The sequence below is a fragment of the Callorhinchus milii genome, unplaced genomic scaffold (genome assembly GCF_018977255.1).
Source record: "Callorhinchus milii isolate IMCB2004 unplaced genomic scaffold, IMCB_Cmil_1.0 Scaffold1, whole genome shotgun sequence".
In the NCBI taxonomy this organism is placed as follows: domain Eukaryota; kingdom Metazoa; phylum Chordata; class Chondrichthyes; order Chimaeriformes; family Callorhinchidae; genus Callorhinchus; species Callorhinchus milii.
This window is the reverse complement of record NW_024704742.1, coordinates 23,767,577-23,790,216: the sequence shown is the minus strand read 5'-3', so window position 1 is coordinate 23,790,216 and position 22,640 is coordinate 23,767,577. Positions and strand designations below refer to the sequence as shown.

The 22,640-nt window shown below is 47.1% G+C and overlaps 1 protein-coding gene across 1 annotated transcript in view; it reads left to right on the top strand.

Moving 5' to 3' along the window:
* Positions 1–2,431: 2,431 nt before the first annotated feature.
* The window catches only part of sh3d19 (SH3 domain containing 19), a 63,453-nt gene continuing 43,244 nt past the window's right edge, over positions 2,432–22,640 (top strand). Inside the window, 1 exon segment of the mRNA XM_042340157.1 lies at positions 2,432–2,543. Coding sequence (XP_042196091.1) covers positions 2,432–2,543 — 112 coding nt within the window.

The following is a 22,640-nucleotide window of genomic DNA, read 5'->3' as shown; positions in this document are numbered from 1 at the left end:
TTCAGTAATCCCTTCCTCCCCCCACACACATACACACACATGAGAAGTCCTGTAGAGAACCTCGGTTTGATTCCCGGCATTGGCTGCTACATTTCGCCCACAAAATTTACAGTCAATTCACTTTATAGTATATTCTGTGAAGTGCTTTGAGACGTCTCAAAGATGTGATATATGAATTGCAAGAATAATAATTATTTTTATTATTATTACGCACAGTTGAGATCATAATAGGTTATTTTTGAAAAGGGAAAATAGCGCACTTTATAGCCATATTATTTAAACACCACAATTTCTAGCAAGTAAATAATAACTATGCATTACTAATTTCATACCTGCAAAACTAATCTCCATTATAATTATAATATAGTTATAATTATCGTATTAGGATTATATTCATAGTAATCGCTTGCAAGTAAGGAAACTTGTCCAACGTTTTGCCCTGCCCGGGAATCACTTTGAGACATCTCGAAGAAATGATAAGGCGCTATATCGTACGCAAGGATCATTATTGTTTTTGTTATTACACATTTGAGATCATGTTAGTTTTTTTTAAGAAAGGGCAGATGGCGCTCTTTATGGCCATACCCTTTAAATGCCACAGTTTCTATAAAGTAAATAATAAAGACACATTGCTATCTTAATACCTGCAAACTATCAGCTGAGTTGAGTCCTTAGTTCTTTTTGTGTGTGTATGTGTGTGTGTGGGGGGGGGGGAAATAAAAGAGGGCAAAGAATGGCCTTTTTAAGTGTGCTGTAAAGATCTCTGGTTCTCCACAATTGGGCTTAAAAGTGGGAAATGGACTTGTTGCAACTCGTGAGTCACGACACACAGAAGGGGGTGGTGGCTGAGGGTTGGGGTGGGCATCACGCCCCTGAATGCTCCTTTCTTTTTGATTGCCAAAAACAACAATAAAAAATGGTCATTTTCGATCCACGACTGTTCGTGGGACACTGCTGTGCGCAATTGGCTGCCGCGTCCGCCCACAAATATACAGTCCATTCACTTTACAGTGTGTTCTGTGAAGCGCTTTGGGACGTCCTCCCGACGTGAAAAGCGCGATATCGAATGCGAGGATTATTATTATTATTATTACTGCCACCTTTATGTTCAGCTGAGTTGAGTTTCCTGGGAGCACAGAGAGAGAGAGAGAGAGATAGGATAGATAAGAGAGATGGGATAGAGAGATGGGATAGATAGAGAGATGGGATAGATAGAGAGATGGGATAGATAGAGAGATGGGATAGATAGAGAGATGGGATAGATAGAGAGATGGGATAGAGAGATAGAGAGATAGAGATAGATAGATAGATAGATAGATAGATAGATAGATAGATAGATAGATAGATAGATAGATAGATAGATAGATAGATAGATAGATAGATAGATAGATAGATAGATAGATAGATAGATAGATAGATAGATAGATAGATAGATAGATAGATAGATAGATAGATAGATAGATAGATAGATAGTCAATCAGGGAAGTCGTTGCTGGAGAGGTAAGAGAGACCTCCTCCTGTTGAGGTAACAAATGGTGAGGGAGTAATAAGGGTCAGACAGACAGACAGAGAGTGACTGAGTGAGTGAGTGAGGAGACAGTGACTGACTGACTGAGACACTGACTGTCTCCCTCTCTCTCTCTCTCACACACACACACACACACTCAGTGAGTGCTGCTCAGGCTCTTGCGTCCGCAGAAGAGACGTGCGGTTTCTCCGCAGAGAGCGGAGCTGTTACCGTCGGCCCGGCCCCCGCTGGCCAGGGTTCACCGGGCGGCCGCAGTGATTGGGCTGTGGTTGCGCACACACTGCCCGCCCTGCCCCCCTGCCCTGCTCCTGCCCTCCCTGCCCTGCCTTCCCCCCTCCCTGCCCCCCTGCCCCCCTGCCCTCCCCCTGCTCCTGCCCTCCCTCCCCCTGCTCCTGCCCTCCTCCTGCTCCTGCCCTCCCCCTGCTCCTGCCCTCCCTCCTCCTGCCCTCCCCTCCCCCTGCCCTCCTCCTGCTCCTGCCCTCCCTCCCCCTGCCCTCCCCCTGCTCCTGCCCTCCCCTCCCCCTGCCCCCTCCCCCTGCCCCCGCCCTCCCTGCCCTGCTCCTGCCCTGCCCTCGCCCTGCCCTCCCTGCTCTGCCCTCCCTCCCCTGCCCTCCCCTGCTCCTGCCCTCCCTCCCCCTGCCCTCCCCTGCTCCTGCCCTCCCTCCCCCTGCCCTGCCCTGCCCTCCCCCTGCTCCTGCCTCCCCCTGCTCCTGCCCTCCCTCCCTCCCCTGCCCTCCCCTGCTCCTGCCCTCCCCCTGCCCTCCCCTGCTCCTGCCCTCCCCTGCTCCTGCCCTCCCTCCCTCCCCCTGCCCTCCCCCTGCTCCTGCCCTCCCTCCCCCTGCTCCTGCCTCCCCCTGCTCCTGCCCCGCCTGTGCTGCCGTGCATCCTATTCCCTATATGATGATGGCGGAAGCCTGGCTTCAGGAGGAAGAGGAGGAGGATTTGCGAGGGGCGAGCGACAGGGACCCCGGCTCCAGGCGCGTCTCGTCGGGGAACAGGAGGCGGCATCCAGCAGGTACACCAGCACCGTCCACTGCACACCGAGCAGCCTGTAAAGGGGGGGGGGGTGGCTGGGGTGGGGGGGGTGGCTGGGCTGAGGTGGGGGGGGTGGCTGGGCTGAGGTGGGGGGTGGCTGGGCTGAGGTGGGGGGGTGGGTGGGGGGGGTGGCTGGGCTGGGGGGGGGGGTGGCTGGGTGGGGGGGGTGGCTGGGGTGGGGGGGGTGGCTGGGCTGAGGTGGGGGGTGGGCTGGGGTGGGGGGGGGTGGCTGGGCTGAGGTGGGGGGTTGGGGTGGGTTGGGGGGTGGGGGTGGGCTGGGGCTGGGGGGGGTGGCTGGGTTGAGGTGGGGGGTGGCTGGGGTGGGGGGGGTGGCTGGGCTGAGGTGGGGGGGTTGGGGGTGGGGTTGAGGGGGCTGGGGGGGGGGGGCTGGGGTGGGGGGGTTGGGGGGAATGCTCATAAGGGAAACTTGCACTCCCACATGTTTTTTTGTCCCAATCTGTTTAAGTACTGTGTGTGTGTGTGTATATATATATATATAGAGAGAGAGAGAGTGAGGCGCTCCCACAGACCCCCACCTTTAGGTGGAGCGGTTCAGTGTGTTTGCCCCCCCCCCCCCCGGGGTTAGCTGTCACCCCGAGAGTCAGGCTCTGAAACACCAGGGAATAAATAGCCTCGATTGCTTGAAAGTGTCGGGAAACGTTTTAGCTTCAGTGAAGGGAATGTACTGCGCACTGAGAAAACCATCTCTCTGTGTGTGTGTTGTGTGTGTATTGGAAGCTACCAGACCACATAGGGACTGGGGCTCCCCCCCCCCCTTCTCCCCCCCCCCCCTCTCTCCCCCCCCCTCTCTTCCCCCCCCTCCCCCCCCTCTCTCTCCCCCCCCCCCTTCTCCCCCCCACCTCCCCCCCCCCTCCCTCCTCTCCCCCCCCTCCTCTCTCCCCCCCTCCTCTCTCTCCCCCCCTCTCTCTTTCCCCCTCCTCTCTCCCCCCATTCTCTCTCCCCCCCCCTCTCTCTCCCCCCCACCTCTCTCTCCCCCCCCTCTCTCTCTCTGGCTGCCCTGTTAAGGTTGTGGACTGCACTCTAGTGATGGTTATCTGGGAATGGGTCACTGCCCCCCCCCCAAACCTCTGGACATCCACACAGAATTGTTACCTGGGAGAAACTGCTTCATTCGAGTGGCCTCATGTAGATCTGATATTATTAATAATCCTGAATCCAGCCAGAAAGCGATGTGTCATCAATGTGTGATGTTGTTATTAGTCCCTGAATAATCAACTACACGTTTGAGAAGGACCTGTTTCAGGAGTAGTAGCGCATCCAACCTGTGATGTTTGCCATTGCTGTGTTTTTATTGTGCTTGTGGGGGGGGGGGATGGAAGGAGAAACCGAGAGCCACGTTATCATAAATGCGTGTTACAACAACAACAACAAGATTCCATTTCTAGAGCGTTTTTCACGTCAGGAGGACGTCCCAAGGCGCTGGACGGTTGGGTCAGGACCCGAGCCGGGGGGAAATGGTCAGGGTGAGGGGAGGGAAGGGAGGGGGCGAGGAGGGGGTAGAGAGTCGAGAGGGGAGCTGAAGGCACGGTCAAGAGAAAGGTCTTGAGACCGGCCTTGAAGGAGGAAAGGGAGGAGGCGGCGAAGGCACTGGGGGATGGAGTCCCAGAGCCGATTGTTTGTTGTTGTACCTCCACTGATGAGATAGCTATCTTAACCCTGGTATTGTCATTACACAGGGACTACTCATGTTCTGTTGAAAATGCCCCAATTGTTCTCCTTGATAAGCCTTTCATTGTAGCTTGATTTTGTTGTTGGATTTATGGTACTTTCTTTAAAAAGGGGAACTGAAATCCAGGAACACTTTGCATTGCTTCTAGGAACAAAACTCCAGAATGCAATCCCACCCTCCCAGCGTGGGTTCTTCCCCATGATCTGAGATTTCCACGTGTAGGTGGGATGTATGGAATACTCAGTTTGGTTTGGATGCTCTTGAGCATGGTGATAGGTTTCCACACGTGTCAGACACCTGGCTGGATTCCTCCTCCAAAAATTCTTCACTGTGATAAACTTGGACCTGCTTTCTCTTGTGTTAGACCGCTCTGGCCATGCCCATTACTGAGAGCCTCCGTGGCGCCATTGGATTTAATGAGAGCAGCTGCTTTGGATCAGGGTGATCCAGCCAAACCGGGAAATTTGTTGTAAACAATGAATTAATTCCAGGGAGTAGTTAATGGCCCTGCAACACCAAGCACTCCCTTTCAAGTAACGGATTCAGTTTGTGAGTTGTCGAGCCGATTCCATTTAGTTTCTTTTTTCTCAAACTACCACCTCATCTCCAACCTCCCTTTTCTCTCCAAGGTCCTGGAAAGTAATGTTGCTTCCTGCCTTCGCTGCTTCCTCTCCCGCGATTCCCTTCACGAACCCCTCCAATCGGGTGTCCGTGCTGCACACAGCACAGAAACGGCCCTGGTCAAAATGACATCTGTCTATCTACGACCAGGACTCCCTCTGCCTCCTCATCCTCCTTGACTTCTACTACCTTTGACACTATTGACTACTCTATCCTCATTCACCGCCTCTCCTTTCACCTCAACCTTCACGGTTATGTCCTTGAATGGTTCAGATCTTATCTCTCACACCACCTCCACTTCATCTTCACAAACGGTTTCTCCTCTAGTCCCCGGACCATCTCGTGCAGTGTTCGTCAGGGCTCTGTCCTTGGTCCCCTCCTCTTCAACATCTATATGCTCCCTCTTGGTGACATCATCTGCAGGCATGGGGTTAACTTCCACATGTATGTGGTTGATACCCAACTCTACCTCTCTGCCTCCACCCTTGACTCCAGGACCACTGCTGTCCTCACACAATGTCTATTGGACATCAAGTCCTGGATTAGAGCTAACTTTCTTCAGTTGGATGTCAACAAGACCGAGGTTCTCCCGATTGGCTTCCGTCAGTGCCTCCACACCTCAGGCACTGACAGCATCACCATCCATGGATGCATACTCCGCCTTGCTAAGCCCATCCGGAATCTTGGTGTTTTATTTGACCCTCAACTATCCTTTCTACCCCACATCTGTGCCATGATCCGCTTTACCTTCTCCCACATCGCCTGGCTCCGCCATGGTCTCACACCTCAGGCCACCGAAACCCTCATACACGCATTCATAAGATTGAGGTTTGACTATGCAAACTCCTTGCTTGTCGGTCTCCTCAACTCCGCCCTCCATAGGCTGCAGACCATCTAGAACTCTGCAGCCCGTGTCCTCTCCCTGTATACAAATGTAATTTTGTTGTCGTTGTTTTGTTTTCACTTTTCGCTCAAAGGTAAAGAAGAGTTTAAATCAGCTCTGAGACGCCGCCCGGCGTGAAAGGTGCTATATAAATCCAAGTTGTTGTTGTTGATTGGGGAAAGTAAATCCAGAACAATTTGTGGAGTCCTGTAGCTCAGTGGTTAGAGCACTCGCTTTGCAAGCGAGAGACCTGAGTTCAATTCCAGGCAGGGCGAAACCTTGGGCAAGTTTCCTTACTCCACACAGAGCCTAATAATAATCCCTCCCAAACCAAAAGCAATAATAAAAATTAGTCATTTTCAATCTACGACTGTTTGTGGGACATTGCTGTGCGCAATTGGCTGCCGCGTTCGCCCACAAAAAAATATACAGTCAATTCACTTTACAGTGTGTTCTGTGAAGCACTTCGGGACGTCCTCCCGACGTGAAAAGCGCTATATCAAATGCAAGGATTATTATTATTACTTTCACCTAGTCAGCAGGACACGAGAACACAGATTTAGAATTCCAATAGGCATCTTTAGGACAGACACCAACAAATGCTGCATTTCTTTACACAGTGAGTAATTAATGACTGGTTACCAGGAAGGGTGGTTGAGGTCAGGATGCTGGACACATTTAAAAGCATCTTGTTGATGTGATGGGAGGACAGAGTGGGCATTCTGGAAAGATGAGAGCAAAGGGGAATCAAAAGGCCTTCTTCATTCAAATCTCTCGGGAACCCCATTTTTCTTAAAGGTGCTGACTCATTCTTTGTGTCAAGAATGTAGGCAGCTGAGCTCAATCCTGTCATCACTTATGTACCTGCTACACTTTACAGCTGAGATCACCAGATAATGATCAAGGACAACAACAACTTGCACTTGTATAGCGCCTTCCACGCGTCTCGGAGCGCTTAAAACAGCCCTGACTATGGAGATTGGAGAGGAGGAGGGGAAAAATACTCACACACACACTTGCACAAAAAAAGTGTGAGCTTTACTGTTGCCGTTCCGGTCCTCATACAAATCGCTTGAATTAATTGGTGCCTTGTATCTTGCTGCCGGATGTGCGTTGTGCTGAATTTTATTCAGTTGAGGGATTGATGCCCTCCTGACGTAAAGGCACTATACAAACGTAAGTTGTTGTTGTAATGACCTTATCAGCTGTGAAAGTGTAACGCAAAGGATTGCAAACATCAATCCATTCCCCAGCTGAATGTTAGCAGTCTTTATTGAGGTCTTACAAATTGTGACCTTTGTACTTGCTAACTCTCTGCCTGCTGTTTCTTATCGTTTGTGACATGTGCCAAGTAGTTGGTTTTAAAGGAGCCATTTCAATGTGTGTTTCAGCCTTTCTGCAGTCAGCTCAGCAATATATTAATCATAATAATAATCCTTGCATTTGATACAGCGCCTTGATATAGCAATGGTTTTCAGCGCTTTGGGATGTCCTCCCGACGTGAAAGGCGCTCTATAAATGTAATTTTGTTGTTGTTAACTGAAAGCTTGATAAGGTTAGTGGCGCTGCGTGATTTGAAGGTAATCATTGCCTTCATATGACCAAGCACTTCAGCATGAAGTGACCAGCATGAAGGAGATGAAACGCCCTTTCCTCTTTTTTTCCCTTGACTTCTTGATCTCCCGTGACTTAATGAGTAATAACGCACCATCTAGCCACCCACACCAGGAAGGTGCACCAGGTTCTTTGCCAGACCGATACTGCATTTGCTGATTTTTGGCCAGTGTTCCTTGGGCAAAAAGGGGAAAGGGAGTGGGGGGGAAGCCAGATTTCACACACTTCATCGTTCTTTAACATTAAAAAATATCTGAATGGAAAAATTCAGTCAAACCTGCTCTTTTGAATTTTCATTTCAGAAACTTTACGCACATAAAGGGTTTAGGGCAAAAATTGGTGATTCGAGTCGGGTACTTTTTTTTCTACAGTTGAATGTGAACAAGACTGAGGCCCTCCTGATTGGTTCGTGCCAGGACCTCAGGCTCTGGCAATATCAACCTCCATGGTTGCACACTACAACTCACCAAGTCAGTCAGGAACCTAGGTGTCTTGTTTGACCTTCAACTGTCTTTTCTCCCCCACATTCAAGCCATAACCCGCTCTGCCTTCCCTCACCTCCGTAACATCGCCCGACTCCGCCACTACCTCACCCCTCAGGCCGCAGAAACTCTTGTTCATGCCTTCATCACCTCTAGGCTCGACTATGCAAACTCCCTGCTTGTTGGCCTTCCCAATTCTTCCCTCCACAGGCTGCAGAACTCTGCAGCCCTTGTCCTCTCCCCCACCCAACTCCGTGACCCCATTCTCACCCGACTCCATTGGCTCCCTATCCTTCAGAGGATCCAGTTCAAGATCCTGGTCCTCACATACAAAGCCCTCCATGGCTTCGCCCTATCTCTGCGACCTCCTAACCCCCTACCAACCCGCCCGTTCCCTCCGCTCAGCCGGCTCTGGCCTACTCCACGTCCCCCGATCCACCCGCCCCACCATTGGCGGGAGAGCCTTCAGCTACTCTGCTCCCAACCTCTAGAATTCCATCCCCCAATCACTCCGCCTCACCCCCTCCTTAGCCTCCTTCAAGTCCCGCCTCAAGACCCTCCTCTTTGACCATACCATCGGCCACCCCCCTTTCCCTCCCTACCCACCCAACCCCAGCTGCTGTACTCTGTCCAGTGCCTTGGGATGTCCTCCCGACATGAAAGGCGCTATACAAATGTAATCTTGTTGTTTTTATTTTGAATAAACTAAAACATTACTTCCCACAACCAAAATTAGACCTCTTTTGTTTAAAAACTATGCCTCTGTCGCATGCAAGTCTATACATGCACATGAATGTGAAGGGCATGTTGCTGCCTGTTTGCCTTTCTCTTTTATATTCAATGTAGAAGTGAAATGGTCTTGTATTGTAGGTGCCAGTGATTTGAAGAGAGCTGACAGTACTGGGTCCTTATGGTTCATAAACGTTTCCTCAAGGAGTAGAAGGAACTGTTTCACTAAAAGGACCTACAGAAGTGCCTCTGGGTTCTCTGAACTGTGTTTTAATCCGGCTTTAAACACAAACAAGGATTGATGTATTGGCGAAATGTGATCAATAATTAACCATTACATTGGCGGAAGCTGGAATTTAGTGACTTGCTTGTTGGGTTTTGGCGTTGAAAGTAGTTTACAGCACTTTAACCACCATCAACTCTGGGACGCTACCCTTGCGTGAGGAACTCTATGTAAATGAAATTCTTGTTGTTTACCATAGCTGTACGTGGTCACAGTTGGTTTTCTGTGAATGGATGTGCATTCGTTGTGATGTGTGAATAAGCTGCAAACATTGTATTGATATTTAATAAGCGCTGACTCACAGCCTTTCAGATTATGACGTACTAGAAATGCAAATCTCTAAATTATGCTGTATATACTATCAGCTGCACAGTTGTAACAAATCATCTAGTCTAAAAGTAGTTTCTTTTATCTGGTAGAGTTCCTTGTATTGCATTGGTATTACAGTGTTCCTTTTGGCTCAATTAATAAAGGCATTATGCTACTGAGGGAGATCCCAGGTTCAATTGCTCACCTCTTTAGAGTTAACCAATGTCAGGCTGGGTAGTGGTGCAGGTGCAATAATTGGCCTACCATGTTCTTGGGCCATTGAGGAGGAGGGGAAATTAAATCCTTCAAGGTTCCCACTCCTGCTATCTCTCCGCTGATTCCCCCTGGGAAGCAGGGTGTGATGGTCAGGATTTGTTAACAGTTGTAGTGTCTTTGGTTTAGTATTTAAATCACTGAAGATTTTGACTCTATTGCTTTACTGGCTGTACCTGTTGCATTTCATCTTTATCTATACTCATCCGGGAGGACTCTTTTTGGGAGGACTCAGCGCTTTAAAAATGTAATGTTTTGGTTGCCACGGCTTAGCTTCGTCTGTATTCTTTATTTTGTTCCCACCGCTTGGTGCTCTGTGACGCAGGATGCAACAGCGCCATGGTCAGCCGGTGCGTCCACGAGGTGTAATTGCAGTGAGTGCGTACATACATAGGTGCTTTGTGATGCAGGGTGCCACAGTGTCACTTCGACTTGGCAGCCACCAGGCGTAACTACAGCAAAAAACGCAAAACTGAAAATAACTCACGAACAATAGCAGAAACCGGAAAACAAATATGCCCATGTCACTCCCAGTCCCAGGACCTTCCCGATGAGGTATAGATCATGTCTCTGTCAATCGGCTATTGTGAAGCACAGATACATTGTTGTTTTATTAGTATTTTTTATATATATAATATATACATCTATAGATAACAGTGCTGTCCAAGCCAAATTCACAAGTGTGGCCAATAAGAGACCCTAAGAGAAATGGCCACTCTATAATAGAAAGGGACTCAGTGTAGATAATATACATAAAAACATTGTATGTGTATACCTATATACTATTTTGCACATTTTTATGCACTATATATGCTCTTCTAGCACTGCAAATTAGCCGCGGTAAGTTTTTACTTTCATCAACCAACTGAAATGCTAATATTGTACTATATATATGTATGTACATAATGGTACACAGAATAAACTGAAACTTACATCAACTACAGCAAGGGACCCTGGATATTACTTCACGCGCTGTGACTGACCAGCCTGCGAGAAAAACGAGTGCCTGAAACATCTACGATACCAGCGACTGACTGCCAAAATACGCAGAAAAAATGTGCTGTGTATTATAGGTGCATTCAGTCCATCAGGAACAAGCATGGACCAAGCAGAGTATATGCTGCTGATGTGACGTATGCACATACACAACAATAAAGTTACACTATAACATGTACATGTGTATTTTACAGGCGAACACAGCAGCAGACTTATGCATGCATATGTCACAGGAACAGCTGTGGAGTGAGTGACCAATTTTATTTGAGGAATTTTTAGCCAGGAAATTCCCTTCTCTTTTCGATTAGTTCCATGGGATCTTTATTGTCCACTTGAGCAAGCAGAAGGGGACTCGGTTTAGCGTCTCATGTGAAAGACGGCACCTCCAAAGATGCAGCACACCCATGGCACTGCATTGGAGGGTCAGCTTAGACTATGTAGATTCCAAGTCCGACCTGGGGCTTAAACCCACAATCTTCTGACTCTGAGGCAAAAGCGCTACCACTGAGCAAGGCTGACACATAAAGGATGGAAGTAAAGGTGTGGTCATATTGAAAATGACCACCTCCTTCTCCCTGAAGTGGATGGAGCATTCCAGTGTGAACTGGTGTGGAACTGTGACCAATATTTTTTCATGTCTGCAAGCAAATGTCTTCTTTTTGTTTCCTCCAATGCCTTTTGAATTTCCCTTCAGTTCACTCAGCTATGATTGGCGATGGGAGAGGGTGCAGTGCAAGAACACTTTAAAACCGTGGGAAAAAGCTAGGGTTGCAGGATTTGTAATACCACTTCCTGTGGTGCAAGTATTGCTTGAGATCTACTGCACTTAGATGTAAAATATGAGTCAAGTGTAACTGAAACCCCTGGGAAAGAATTCTGGATTTATTGATGTAAACCCTTTCACTTTATTTTCCCCCTTTCCTGACAGAGCTGACTGTATGCTGTGGTATGGTTCCACTGGTCTCCAATCCAGTTTTGAATACAACCAAAATATTACTATTATTGTCAAAGTGAGATTGTATGCAGGCAGATTATGATGCGCTTTATATCATAATCCTGGCTGCCAACTTTACCCAAGTGCTCCCACGGGTGAACCTCGATGGGGGAGATGGGGGTGGGGGAAGAGAAGGCCGCTGCTATCGTACACTGGCCACTTAGGAACAGTGATCTTTTCATTTTGTCTTGATGTTTAACCCCAAAAATTGTTCACTCAATCCACGACCGTTTGTGGGACTCTGTTGTATGGAATTGGCTGCCGCATTTTGCTCACAATACAGTCGATTCACTTTACATATTATTCTGTGAAGCGCGTTGAGACATATGAATGATGTGATGAGGCAGTATGTCAAATGCAAGGATTATTATTATTATTATATGACCAACCCTGCTGAGTTGTTCTCCAGTGTCCACATAATGGCACTTTCCATCAGGGCTTGGAGGAGGGTGTAATCAGGCATAGGAAGCTTGGCAATTTGTCCCGGTTTCCCAACTCAGGGGCGTTTAAGTTAATTGTAACACCCAAATTGCCATCGTGTGTAAGATCAGCTAGCTCAGCACAGAACCAGGTCTTAGTGCCGTACTGGGCAGTTCCTTCACCCACTGAAAAGATATTATGGTCAATTGACTTCAGTACAAGTGGAGGTCTGCACGTGGTCTATGTCAGCTTTTCCTTTCAGCAGCTGTTTGTTCCTGTGTTGTTTCACTGTGAAATAGTCAGTGTATTAGACCTTGACAACAAGAACCAGAAAAGTCTGCTCAACCAGTCAGAACAGCCCAGAAGGTTGCAAACATTGTCCAGCTGATTTCCATGGAAAATTTGACTTATTGCTGACTGAACTGACAAATTCTCATTGAATAAGATCGTCCAAAAAGCAGCAACGGAAAAAAGGATTTATGATTATTGTAGTTATTTTGTCATTTGCGCAGGCTAGCGAGTTGCTGGTTCATTGTTACAGTAAAAGCAGAAAACGCTGGCAGTTCACAGCAGGTCACTCAGCCTCTGAAAGTGTAAAATCGGTTAACATTTCAGATGTGATTCTTAGCTTAAGTTTCAGGTATGATCTTTCAAACTCGGTTTCTCTTTCGGATGCACAGAGCAGAAGTGCACTCAATGCATGCAGTGCTTTAATAATAATTATATTTGATATAGCACCTTATTACGTTGTTGACAATATACTGTAAAGCGAATTGACTGTATATTTTGTGGGTGAAATGCAGCAGCCAATTGTGCACAGCAGTGTCCCACAAACAGTGACCAAATTTTTACAAATATTTGATAATATATTTATAATATTTAAAATAGTCAACATTACTACGAGTCGTGGTATGCAGTCGCTTTTATGCTATGAGCTTTTATTCTGTGAGCTTAATTCTCCAATAAACCCCGCTGGGGGAAAAAAGAGCAGGCTTTTGCAATTTGTTTCAAAAAGAAAATTCTCTGAAACGTTTACGCCTGATATTGCCCAAAAGCTTCAGCGCTGAGAGAATGTGAGCTACTGATCGTGTGTGCTGTAGAAAAGTTTCAGATTTTTTCTTTCCCCCCCCCCCTCTCTCCAGGTTTCTGCCATTTGCCTTTAACATTAGTTTAGAAAACCCTCAGTGCGGTTCAAGTTTATCTCTCTGAATCTGAACTTCCACAAGGTTTCCGCTGGCCAGAGAGATGCTAGTTTCTGTGGGACAATTGATCGCAAACCAGACTCTGCATTCCTGGCAGACTCCCAGCACAGTCTCTCACCGTGTTGGAAACTGCTGACTGGATGGATTGTTCGCCACAGGGTGTTTCTGTTTGGAGAACTGCTAACTCCTGATTCTAAAAAAAATTCCTGTCAGCGGAGATTTAGACGAGGGAGGAGACTGCATTTCCTCGTGCCGAGAACTCTCTGCGAAGTGTTTTGTGGTAAATGCATCGCAATGGACTTGCAAAGAGGTCCTGCTGTTAATCTAGTCAGAAGAATGGAATGAAGGTATTTGTGCATGAAACCACATAAGGCGTGGAAGACTATGGGGGCCTGAATTCAGACCTATGCGAAAATTGCTGCGGAAATGCTGCCCTTTATTGCTGATTACTCTGTTTACAGCTCACCAGCATAAGACTGTGACAACAGCGAGTGGTGGTGCAGTATGTGTAAGGCTTTTGGGGTGGGCCATGTCACAAATGTTTAAAAAAAAAATGACCATTATCATTTTACGATCCCCTCCGGCATAGTCGTTATGTGAACGATGTTGAATTGCCGGTAAACTGCTTCAGTTGTGTTTAGTCTCTGTTCCCTGCCCTGGTTTTCTTTCTTCTCACAGATGTTGTGAGTCATGGTTGTGGGTTTGTGGACGCTGTCAGACGACTTGGGGAGGTAGGGAGAGGGGGAGAATTGGTTGCTCTTCGTGTGTGAAACCCGCTGCCAAATGTTGCTGGACTTCCATTTCAAAGCCCTCCACGGCCTTGCTCCTCCCTAACTCTGATCTGTTAACCCCTAACTGACCACTCCGCTCAGCGCGATCTGGCCTGCTCCATTTCCCCTGCCCCACCATCGGCGATCAGGCTTTCTGCTCCCATCCTTTGGAACTCGATCCCACAGACCCTTCATCTCGGCCTCTCTTGTGCTCCTTCAAGGCACTCCTCAAGACCCTCCTCTTCAACCGTGCCTTCAGTCACCCTCCTACCCCTATCCTCCCTGCCCTTCACACCTCCTGATCCCAGCTCGGGTGCAAATGTTTGACTGCCCAGCTCCTTGGGATGTCCTCCCAACATGAATGGCGCTATACAAATGTAATATGTTGTTGTTGTTGGTCAGGCATGAGAGCTGACCCAATTCTAGCCTCACTGCTGCCCATGTACAGGTATGATCTTTGCAGTAGGGATTATTGTATAGAAATCCCTTTATCTTTATTTTGTTCCCCCCCCCCTTATTCCCTCCCAATCATTGATACATGCAGAAATTGTGGCCCAGTATGACCCTTCTACCATGACTGACCGAGATCAGTTAGTTCAGCACTGACTAGGGTTCAATCCTAGGTTGTATGGCTTTTACCCACTAAGCCGTGGCGGGAACTGCAGGCTTGTTTTATTTATAGGTACAGTGAATACTGAATGATCTACAAAAACAATTTATGGACTTATAATTTCTTTGTTAATGGGAGTGATGTAAGTACATTTTGCTAGGAAAATGTTTCACTGTATACCAGTATTTGCACCACGTTTTTGTGGGTTAGGTAAAGGTGGTAGTTAAATCGCCTGTGCCAACCGTGTCTTCCCCAACCTCAGAAGAAGTCATCCTCCCAACGTGAAAGACGCTATATCAAATGCAAGGATTGTTAACCTAGTATTAGCGTGGTGGGTCTCCTAAGCTGTTCACATGCTGGAGTGACGCTTAATGGGAAGCCTTGGTGATGGATTAATCTGACGTGCTATGGGTTTACACCACTGTATGAATTTACAACACTGGAGTCTGGGCCAGATTCATTTCATACAGCTCTAGCAGAGTAAAAGCTTTGATTAATATCCAGATCCAGGAGATCAAAGAGCAATTTGCTAACCCATGGCAGACCTCAGTCCGCTCCAGCCCCCTTTTCTTTTTAAATAAGTAAAAAGCATGTTATTTCTCCTACCTTTGGAAATTCTGGTTTTGAGGCATGCTACTTCTTGTGATTTGCATAGGTCAGAGTACCAAAGATCAAGTTCAATGCTTTTATTTTATTTTTCCCCACCCCCACAGTGTGCAAGTTAGCTGCCACATTTGCCTACAAATGTGCAGTCACTATGCTTACAATAAATCCTGCTTTGAGATGCCCTTCGGATGTGAAAGACTTTAAAATGCATGCAAGGATTATTATTTTACAACAACAACTTCCAACAACAACCTGTATTTGTATACCGCCACTCACTCAGGATAGTGTCCCAGAGCGCTTGATGGTGTCGCAGCACGACATCGAGCTGGGGTGGGGGGGGGGAAGTGACCATAGGCATGGTCAAAGAGGAAGGTCTTCAGGTGCAGCCTGAAGATGGGGAAGGAAGGGATAAGACAAAGGGATCGAGGAAGAGTGTTCCAGAATTTGGGGCGTAATGACTGAAAGTATTTATCAAAAGATTTCAAATTCAAGCTTGAACTTTCTTTTAGAACTCCACTACAGTCTCATTTGGAGTATGTGTCCCTCATATTGAGTAGGGGCATAGTTTATACTGCACATTTGTTACAGCATTTTTTTTAAATTAAAAAATCACTGGAGCAGTCACTGAAAATTTAGTAAAAGTCATGGACTTATGGCAAATGTGTAAAGTCAGAGGTATGAAAGTTTATTGTAGGTACCTGTGCCTGATCATTTTCTGGATTAGGTAAGCCGGATGGGTTCCTCCCATTAAATTCCCCCATTCCCTGATATCGACTGGCCTCTGGATGAATAATAATAATACTCCTTGCATTTGCTATAGCTCATTATCATGTTGTTGAGACGTCTCAAAGCATTTCATAGAATATATAGTAAAGTGAATTGACTGTATATTTTGTGTATGGAATGCGGCAGCCAATTGCGCACAGCAGTGTCCCACAAACGGTCATGGATTGAGCGACCAAATTGAATGACCAAATGGTAAGTTTCGCCTACCCGCCTGACTCTCAATAATTGGGCCTGAAGCTGACCTACAGCATGTGTTTGGACTTGCCGGCTTGTGAAACTTGACGTTGGAGTGCAAATTAGCTAAATAAAGAGTATTCTGATTTTATTTTTGGTGTCAAACTGACAGCCTGCTGCTGCACTCCAAGCTAACCCGACCTTTATGATAATCGGGTGGGGACGTCCACACACGCACAGATCAGTCAACGCTTCATTGAACATGGGAATTGCCAACATTGTTTTAACTCATCACAGCTCAATGTTGACAAGGATGTGAAACTCCAGTGAGATGGAATGGATAGCACTTGATTGTATTGTAGCAATCAACCTTCATTGTAAGACACTTTTTTAATATATATATATATAGAGAGAGAGAGAGAGCGTGCCTTGTCTGTGGAAAATCTCAGAACACTTTGCAATCAAGTGTAGTAATTTGTTATTGTGGCAGCCGTATTGCGTGTTGCATTATCCCACAAAGCTATGAGGTGACTGACTGTTGTAATCTGCAAGATGCTTGCTCAGGGCACTGGAAGCAGCACTGTTCTCTTTCTGAATGGTAACAACAAAATTATATTTGTGTAGCAGGAGGACATGTCGGGAGGACATCCCAAGGCACTGGTCAGTCAATGTTTCAGACCGGAGCTGCAGGTCGGGATCGGGGAGGCTGGAGGGCAGTGGGGGAAGGAGGATGATTGAGGGTAAGGTCGAAAAGAAGGGTCTTGAGATGGGTTTTGAAGGAGGCAAGGGAGGGGACAAGGCAGAGAGACGGAGTTCCAGAGTTTGGGGGCAGAGTGGCTGAGCCCTCGCCTGCCAATGGTGGAGCAGGCGAGGCGGGGGGACGTGAAGCAAGCTGGAGCTCATCGAGCAGAGGGAGCGGGCAGGTTGGTGGGGTTTAGGAGGTCACGGAGGTAGAGGGGAGCAAGGACATGGAGGGTTTCAAGATGAGGACCAGGATCTTGAACTGTATCCTCAGTGTGATGGGAAGTCAGTGGAGTCGGGTGAGGGTGATAGGGTCACGTCGTAGCCTGGTGTGGGAGAGGACATAGGCTGCAGAGTTCTGGATGATCTGCAGCTTATGGAGGGAGGAGTTGGAGAGACCGACAAGCAGGGAGTTTGCATAGTCAAGCCTGGATGTTATGAATGTGTTTGAGGATTTTGGCGGCCTGAGATGTGAGCCAGTGATGGAGCCGGGCGATGTTGCGGAGGTGGGGAAAGGCAGAGCGGGTCATGGCATGGATGTGGGGTAGAAAGGATAGTTGAGGGTCAAACAAGACGCCAAGGTTCCGGACTGGCTTAGTAAGGTGGAGTATGCAACCATGGATGGTGATGCTGTCAGTGCCTGAGCTGTCATATGATATTTAAAGTCCACTGAGGACAGAGAGATCAACAGAACCTCGTTTTAACATCTTGTCTGAAGGCCTGCACAATCACCAATGCAGCATAATGTCCAGTCCTACTACTATTTGAATGCTTTAGTGCACTTTTCCTCAGAAGAATCTGAATAAAACTGCTATAGGAGATGCTCTTTGACTGAATCTCTGTGCAATGGGATGCTGTGTACATTCAACAATAATACGATGTTTGCAGCTGGTCTCTTGCAGCTGATGGAAGCTGAGTAGAGAATGTCCCTGGCAAGATCTTGGATATGTTGGCAAGTAACTGTTTAGCTCTAGCAAATATTTCCTCAATGCCAAGACTCGCAGTGAGTGAAGAAGGAAAGGTCAGAGGTTAGTTGTATGTTAATCCCTCATCTCCATTTAGGCCCCGAGTCATAAAGGAGGGTTTGTTAAGTGAAATAAATGTTCTTTTTTTCGCATTGTGTATCTGAAGTGTAAGGAAGCAATTCTGTTTATTTAAAACTGTGTTCATTATCAAAGTGATTTGAATCCAATAGTTGTAGGTGGATGAAAGTTTTTTTTTGCTCTGTGTAAATGAAATCCATTCATTCCCTGGCACCTCCCTATCGCTCTGATCTCTTCACTCCCCAATCCACCACTCGGTGCCTCTGCTCAACTGGCACCGGTTTCCTGCTCGTCCCTCGCACCCTCCACCCCATTATCATAGGTTGTGCTTTCAGGCACTGCACCCCAAAACTCTGGAACACTCTCCCTCAATCCCTTTGCCTTGCCCTCTCTCTCCCCTCTTTCAAATCCCACCTGAAAACTTTCCTCTTCGACTGTGCTTATGGCCACCTCCCCTCTCCCCCAGCTCGGAGTCAAGCTCCGCTAATATTAAGCTCTCTGAGGGCGTGAAGGGCGCTATATAAGTGCAAGTTGTTGTTTGTGTGTTTTTGGTAGCTGTCTAGGAACATTATCCAAATCGGAGGCCAGACATTGAGTCTCAGATAGAAAGGGAGTAAGTGAGTGATAATTGTAGTCTTACTATTAATGGTATCGCAAGCTTTTTTTGGTCAGCCTGGTGCCTGATAATGTGCAATTGCAAGTATCGAAACCAGACTGTTTGTCCTGAAGTAATGCGGCCCTGTTTGCTCAGAAACCAGATTTCCAAGACTGTCATAGAGAGTTGACTCGATTTTGGAAATTACTTGGTCATTTAACATCCGACAGTGGCACGTTTCAGCTCTTACTAGGCAGGTAGTGGTATCAGGTACTCCCTGTGAGCCTGAGCAGAAGTTATTTACCGCTACATAAAAGTCTAAGTGGATTCCAAACCCAGGATACATGACTGAGTGTGTTCACGAACCTCGACTCCCGGTAACGCATTCCAGCAGCTGTCGTTACAAGTTTTAGTTTCCCTATTAGCTATTTGATGGACATCTGCCTTCAGTGAGGTCGAAGGACTTATATAGGAACATTCCAGCCACCTCAAGACTTGCACCAGTTTGGTCTTGCACCTTGTATACCACAAGCTTAATCTGCATTGGGACCCTGCTATCTTTGACAGAGATAAAAATGACCTGAGTGCACTTTGCTCCTTCTCAATGTGTTTCCAAAGAACATGTCCAAGCAAAAATTGATCCCCCCCACAACCCCCAATACTCATTGGGACAGTTACCCTTGTATCCTTCAATCGATCCTTCGTGGTCCCCTCTTGAGCCGTGCAAAGCTTTGCTATATTATAATAGTTAATAAATATTGTACTGCGAAGGGGAAACCCACCATTATATCAGGCTGGCTGGTCCGGTGTTCAAAATAGTGAGTGTAGTGCATGAGATCCTCTGAGTAGCCTGCCAGCAGCGCAGTCTAATTTGCAAACAAGACCATAGTTCTATCAGATATGCCAGGTGATTTACCAAGGAGTGCTTTGCCTGAGTATGTGGCCATTTCAGTCAGGAGTACCTTCCAGCCTTTCCAAGGAAGAGGAATGAGAGAACCAGAAAGAAAGACTTGCTCTCCATTTGCTATATGGAGTGAATCATTTACGCTTAAGACTTGATTAGTGAATCCTTTTGACTGTCGTGTAGGACGTGGCGTGGGAATCTAGATTCCTCCCCTTGATGAGATTGTAGTTCACTTAAAAATAAACATGATTACTGCAGAACAAAAGACTAACTAAAAGAGAGCACTTGAAGATAAAGCTACAAAAGTCATACAGTCCATTCTGTGAAGCGGTTTCGAGACGTCTAGAAGCCGTGAAAAGTGCTATATCAAATGCAAGGATTATTATTATTTAGATCTGACGCTCAGCCAAACTGGCACAGAAGGTCACAAGTTAGATAGCTGGTTTGTCATACGTTAGTCTATCTTGGTTGGGGCAGCAATTGGGAAGATCAACCTGAATTTCTGCTCCCGTTTGCTATCTAGTAACAGAGTATGTTTTGCGTCTGGATATTGGGTGGGAACGAAATTTGAGCGGGGTTGTGAAGCCCTGATGGATGGGGAGGCTGGTGATGTAAACTGTCTCAGATTACAGCACAAGAACCGTCACTTGAGTGAGATGTGCTTTTGGAATTGTGCACAAGTGTAAGTTTGAAACATCAGAGAGAGATCATTTTAGTGGCTTCCTCCCCCACTGGTGGTGGGAAAACTGCTAAATGTCCTGGTGGCCAAGCTTTCAGACACTGTGCCTCCGCTCTGCCCCTCTCCTGAAATCCCTCCATCCTGTGCTTGAAAATCCCTTTTTAAAATCTAAATTTTTGACTGTTTGCCAGCATCTCTTCTCCCCCCCCACACAAAAAAATCTACATTATCTCATCTTTGTAAATTGCTTCTAGATGTTGTGAAATCCTCCCGCCGTGAAAGCTGCTATACAGATGTTGTTTGTTGTAGTTTGTGCTACATGAAAAGCGTAACGTTAGTGCAAGTTGTGGTTGCAGTAGTTTTGATGATAAAATTGTTACTGAATTCATGAGAAATGTCATACACTGTTTCTTTCGCAATGAGTAACTTTTGGAAATCCTATCTTGGTGCGGAAAGCGTTGGGGAACTTGACGTCCCAAGTCGTTGTGAGTATAAAAGGACTGTTCACAGCATTTCTGGAAGCTGCCAGCGAAGCCCTAAAAGGCAGTGGAACGCGTTAGAAAATCCTCTCTGCGGTATGAATAGAGCTGTTGTTGACACAGATCGGTCTTGTTTTCCCTTTGCTGTTCCTCCTCCTCTTTATTATCCCTGCTCAACACCTGCTTCACTGTGAGCCGGTCCAACAGTCCTCCAGGCTTCCAGATATAGAAACTTCCTGGATGGAAGTGTGCGACAAACTGAAGGCACTCCTGTGACTTCCTGAAATTCAGCATGTTACACAGGAGAAGTGCTGTTTAAAGCAAGAGCTGCTTTAAGACTGTTGTGATCATCTGGCTTGTGATTTTATTTCTCACTGCAGTGCTAAAGGTACCGGAGTCTGGTTGAAACATGGAGCTTAACCAAAGGTGGGAAAGAAAACGTGATTTTATTTTAAGTCTTTCGTAGTCTGCTGAGGATTGAGGTCTCTAAACGTATCTCATGTTAACGTGTGCTTGACTGGTTTATTTTTAACTTCGGGAATTAGGAAGAGAGATCAGAAATGTTCACGATTTACGCTCTGAATGTGGGTCAAACGTGCAGGTGTGCACTGGAGCACAGGCTGTGCTCTCAATCTACACTTGAGGTTGATTGTTTTTACTGTATTTGTTCTTGATACAGTTCCACCTTCACCATCAAAAGTTTGTGTCAGAGGCTAATCAACTGAAGTCAGCATGTGTGTCCGAGAGAGGATCATGGATGGATTGAAATCAGCATGTGTGTCTGAGAGACTGAAATTTGTGTGTGTGTGTGTGTGTCTGAGAGACTAAAATTAGCGCGTGCGTGTGTGTCTGAAAGACAGACATCAGTATATTGAGAGGATAGATAAGCAGAGAGCCAGGTGTCTGGCCACATGAACTTCCTCCTCTATGGTCAAATCCCTGTTCATGTGGTAATATGTATCTAATCATCCGTCTGAGATAATCCTTGCATTTTATTTGATATAGTTCATTATTGTTTCATCGAAACATCACAAGGCTTACTGTAAAGTGTAGTAACTATCTGTAGGCGAAGACTGTAGACTTTGTATTTGTTACAAATTGGCTACAGGCATAGTATATCCTTCAAAGCGCTTTGAGACAACCAATAATAATACTTGCATTTGATATAGCGAATATGATATTGCTATATCAAATGTACGTATTATTGGTTGTTGGTCTTTGTCCACCCGTCCAGTTCCCACCCCCCCTAAAAACAGCCGACATCACCCCCATCCTGAAAAAACCTTCCTTGGACCCATCCCTCCTCTCCAGCTACCGCCCCATCTCTAACCTCCCATTCCTCTCCAAGGTCTTGGAAACGAGTTGTCGTGTCCCAGCTCCGCTCCTTTCTTTCTCGCCATTCCGTCTTTGAACCGCTCCAATCCTGCTTCCACACTGCCCACAGCAAGGAAACAGCCCTGGTCACAGTCACTAATGACATTCTGAATATCTGTGATCAGGGCTCTCTCAAGTCCTGGATGAGGGCAACTTTCCTACAGTTGAATGTGAACAAGACTGAGGCCCTCCAGATTGGTTCGCGCCAGTGCCTCAGCACCTCAGGCTCTGGCAGCATCACCTCCATGGTTGCACACTTCAACTCACCGCCAGTCAGGAACCTAGGTGTCTTGTTTGACCTTCAACTGTAATTTCTTCCCCACATCCAAGCCATGACCTGCTCTGCCTTCCCTCACCTCCGTAAACTCGCTCGACTCTGCCACTACCTCACCCCTCAAGCGGCTGAACTCTTGTTCATGCCTTCATCGCATCCAGACTCGACTATGCAAACGCCCTGCTTGTCGGCCTTCCCAACTCCTCCCTCCGCAGGCTGCAGATAATCCAGAACTCTGCAGCCCATGTCGTCTCCTTCACCAAACTCCGTGTCCCATCTCCCCCATTCTCGCCCGACTCTAGCCTTCAGAGGATCCAGTTCAAGATCCTGGTCCTCACCTACAAAGCCCTCCATGGCCTCGCCCCACTCTACCTCTGCAACCTCCTAAACCTCCTAAACCCTACCAACCCTCCCGCTCCCTCCGCTCAGCCGGCTCCGGCCTGCTCCATGTCCCCCAACCCACCCACCCCACCAATGGCGGGAGAGCCTTCAGCCATTCTGCCTCCAACCTCTGGAATTCCATCCCCCAGTCACTCGGTCTCGCCC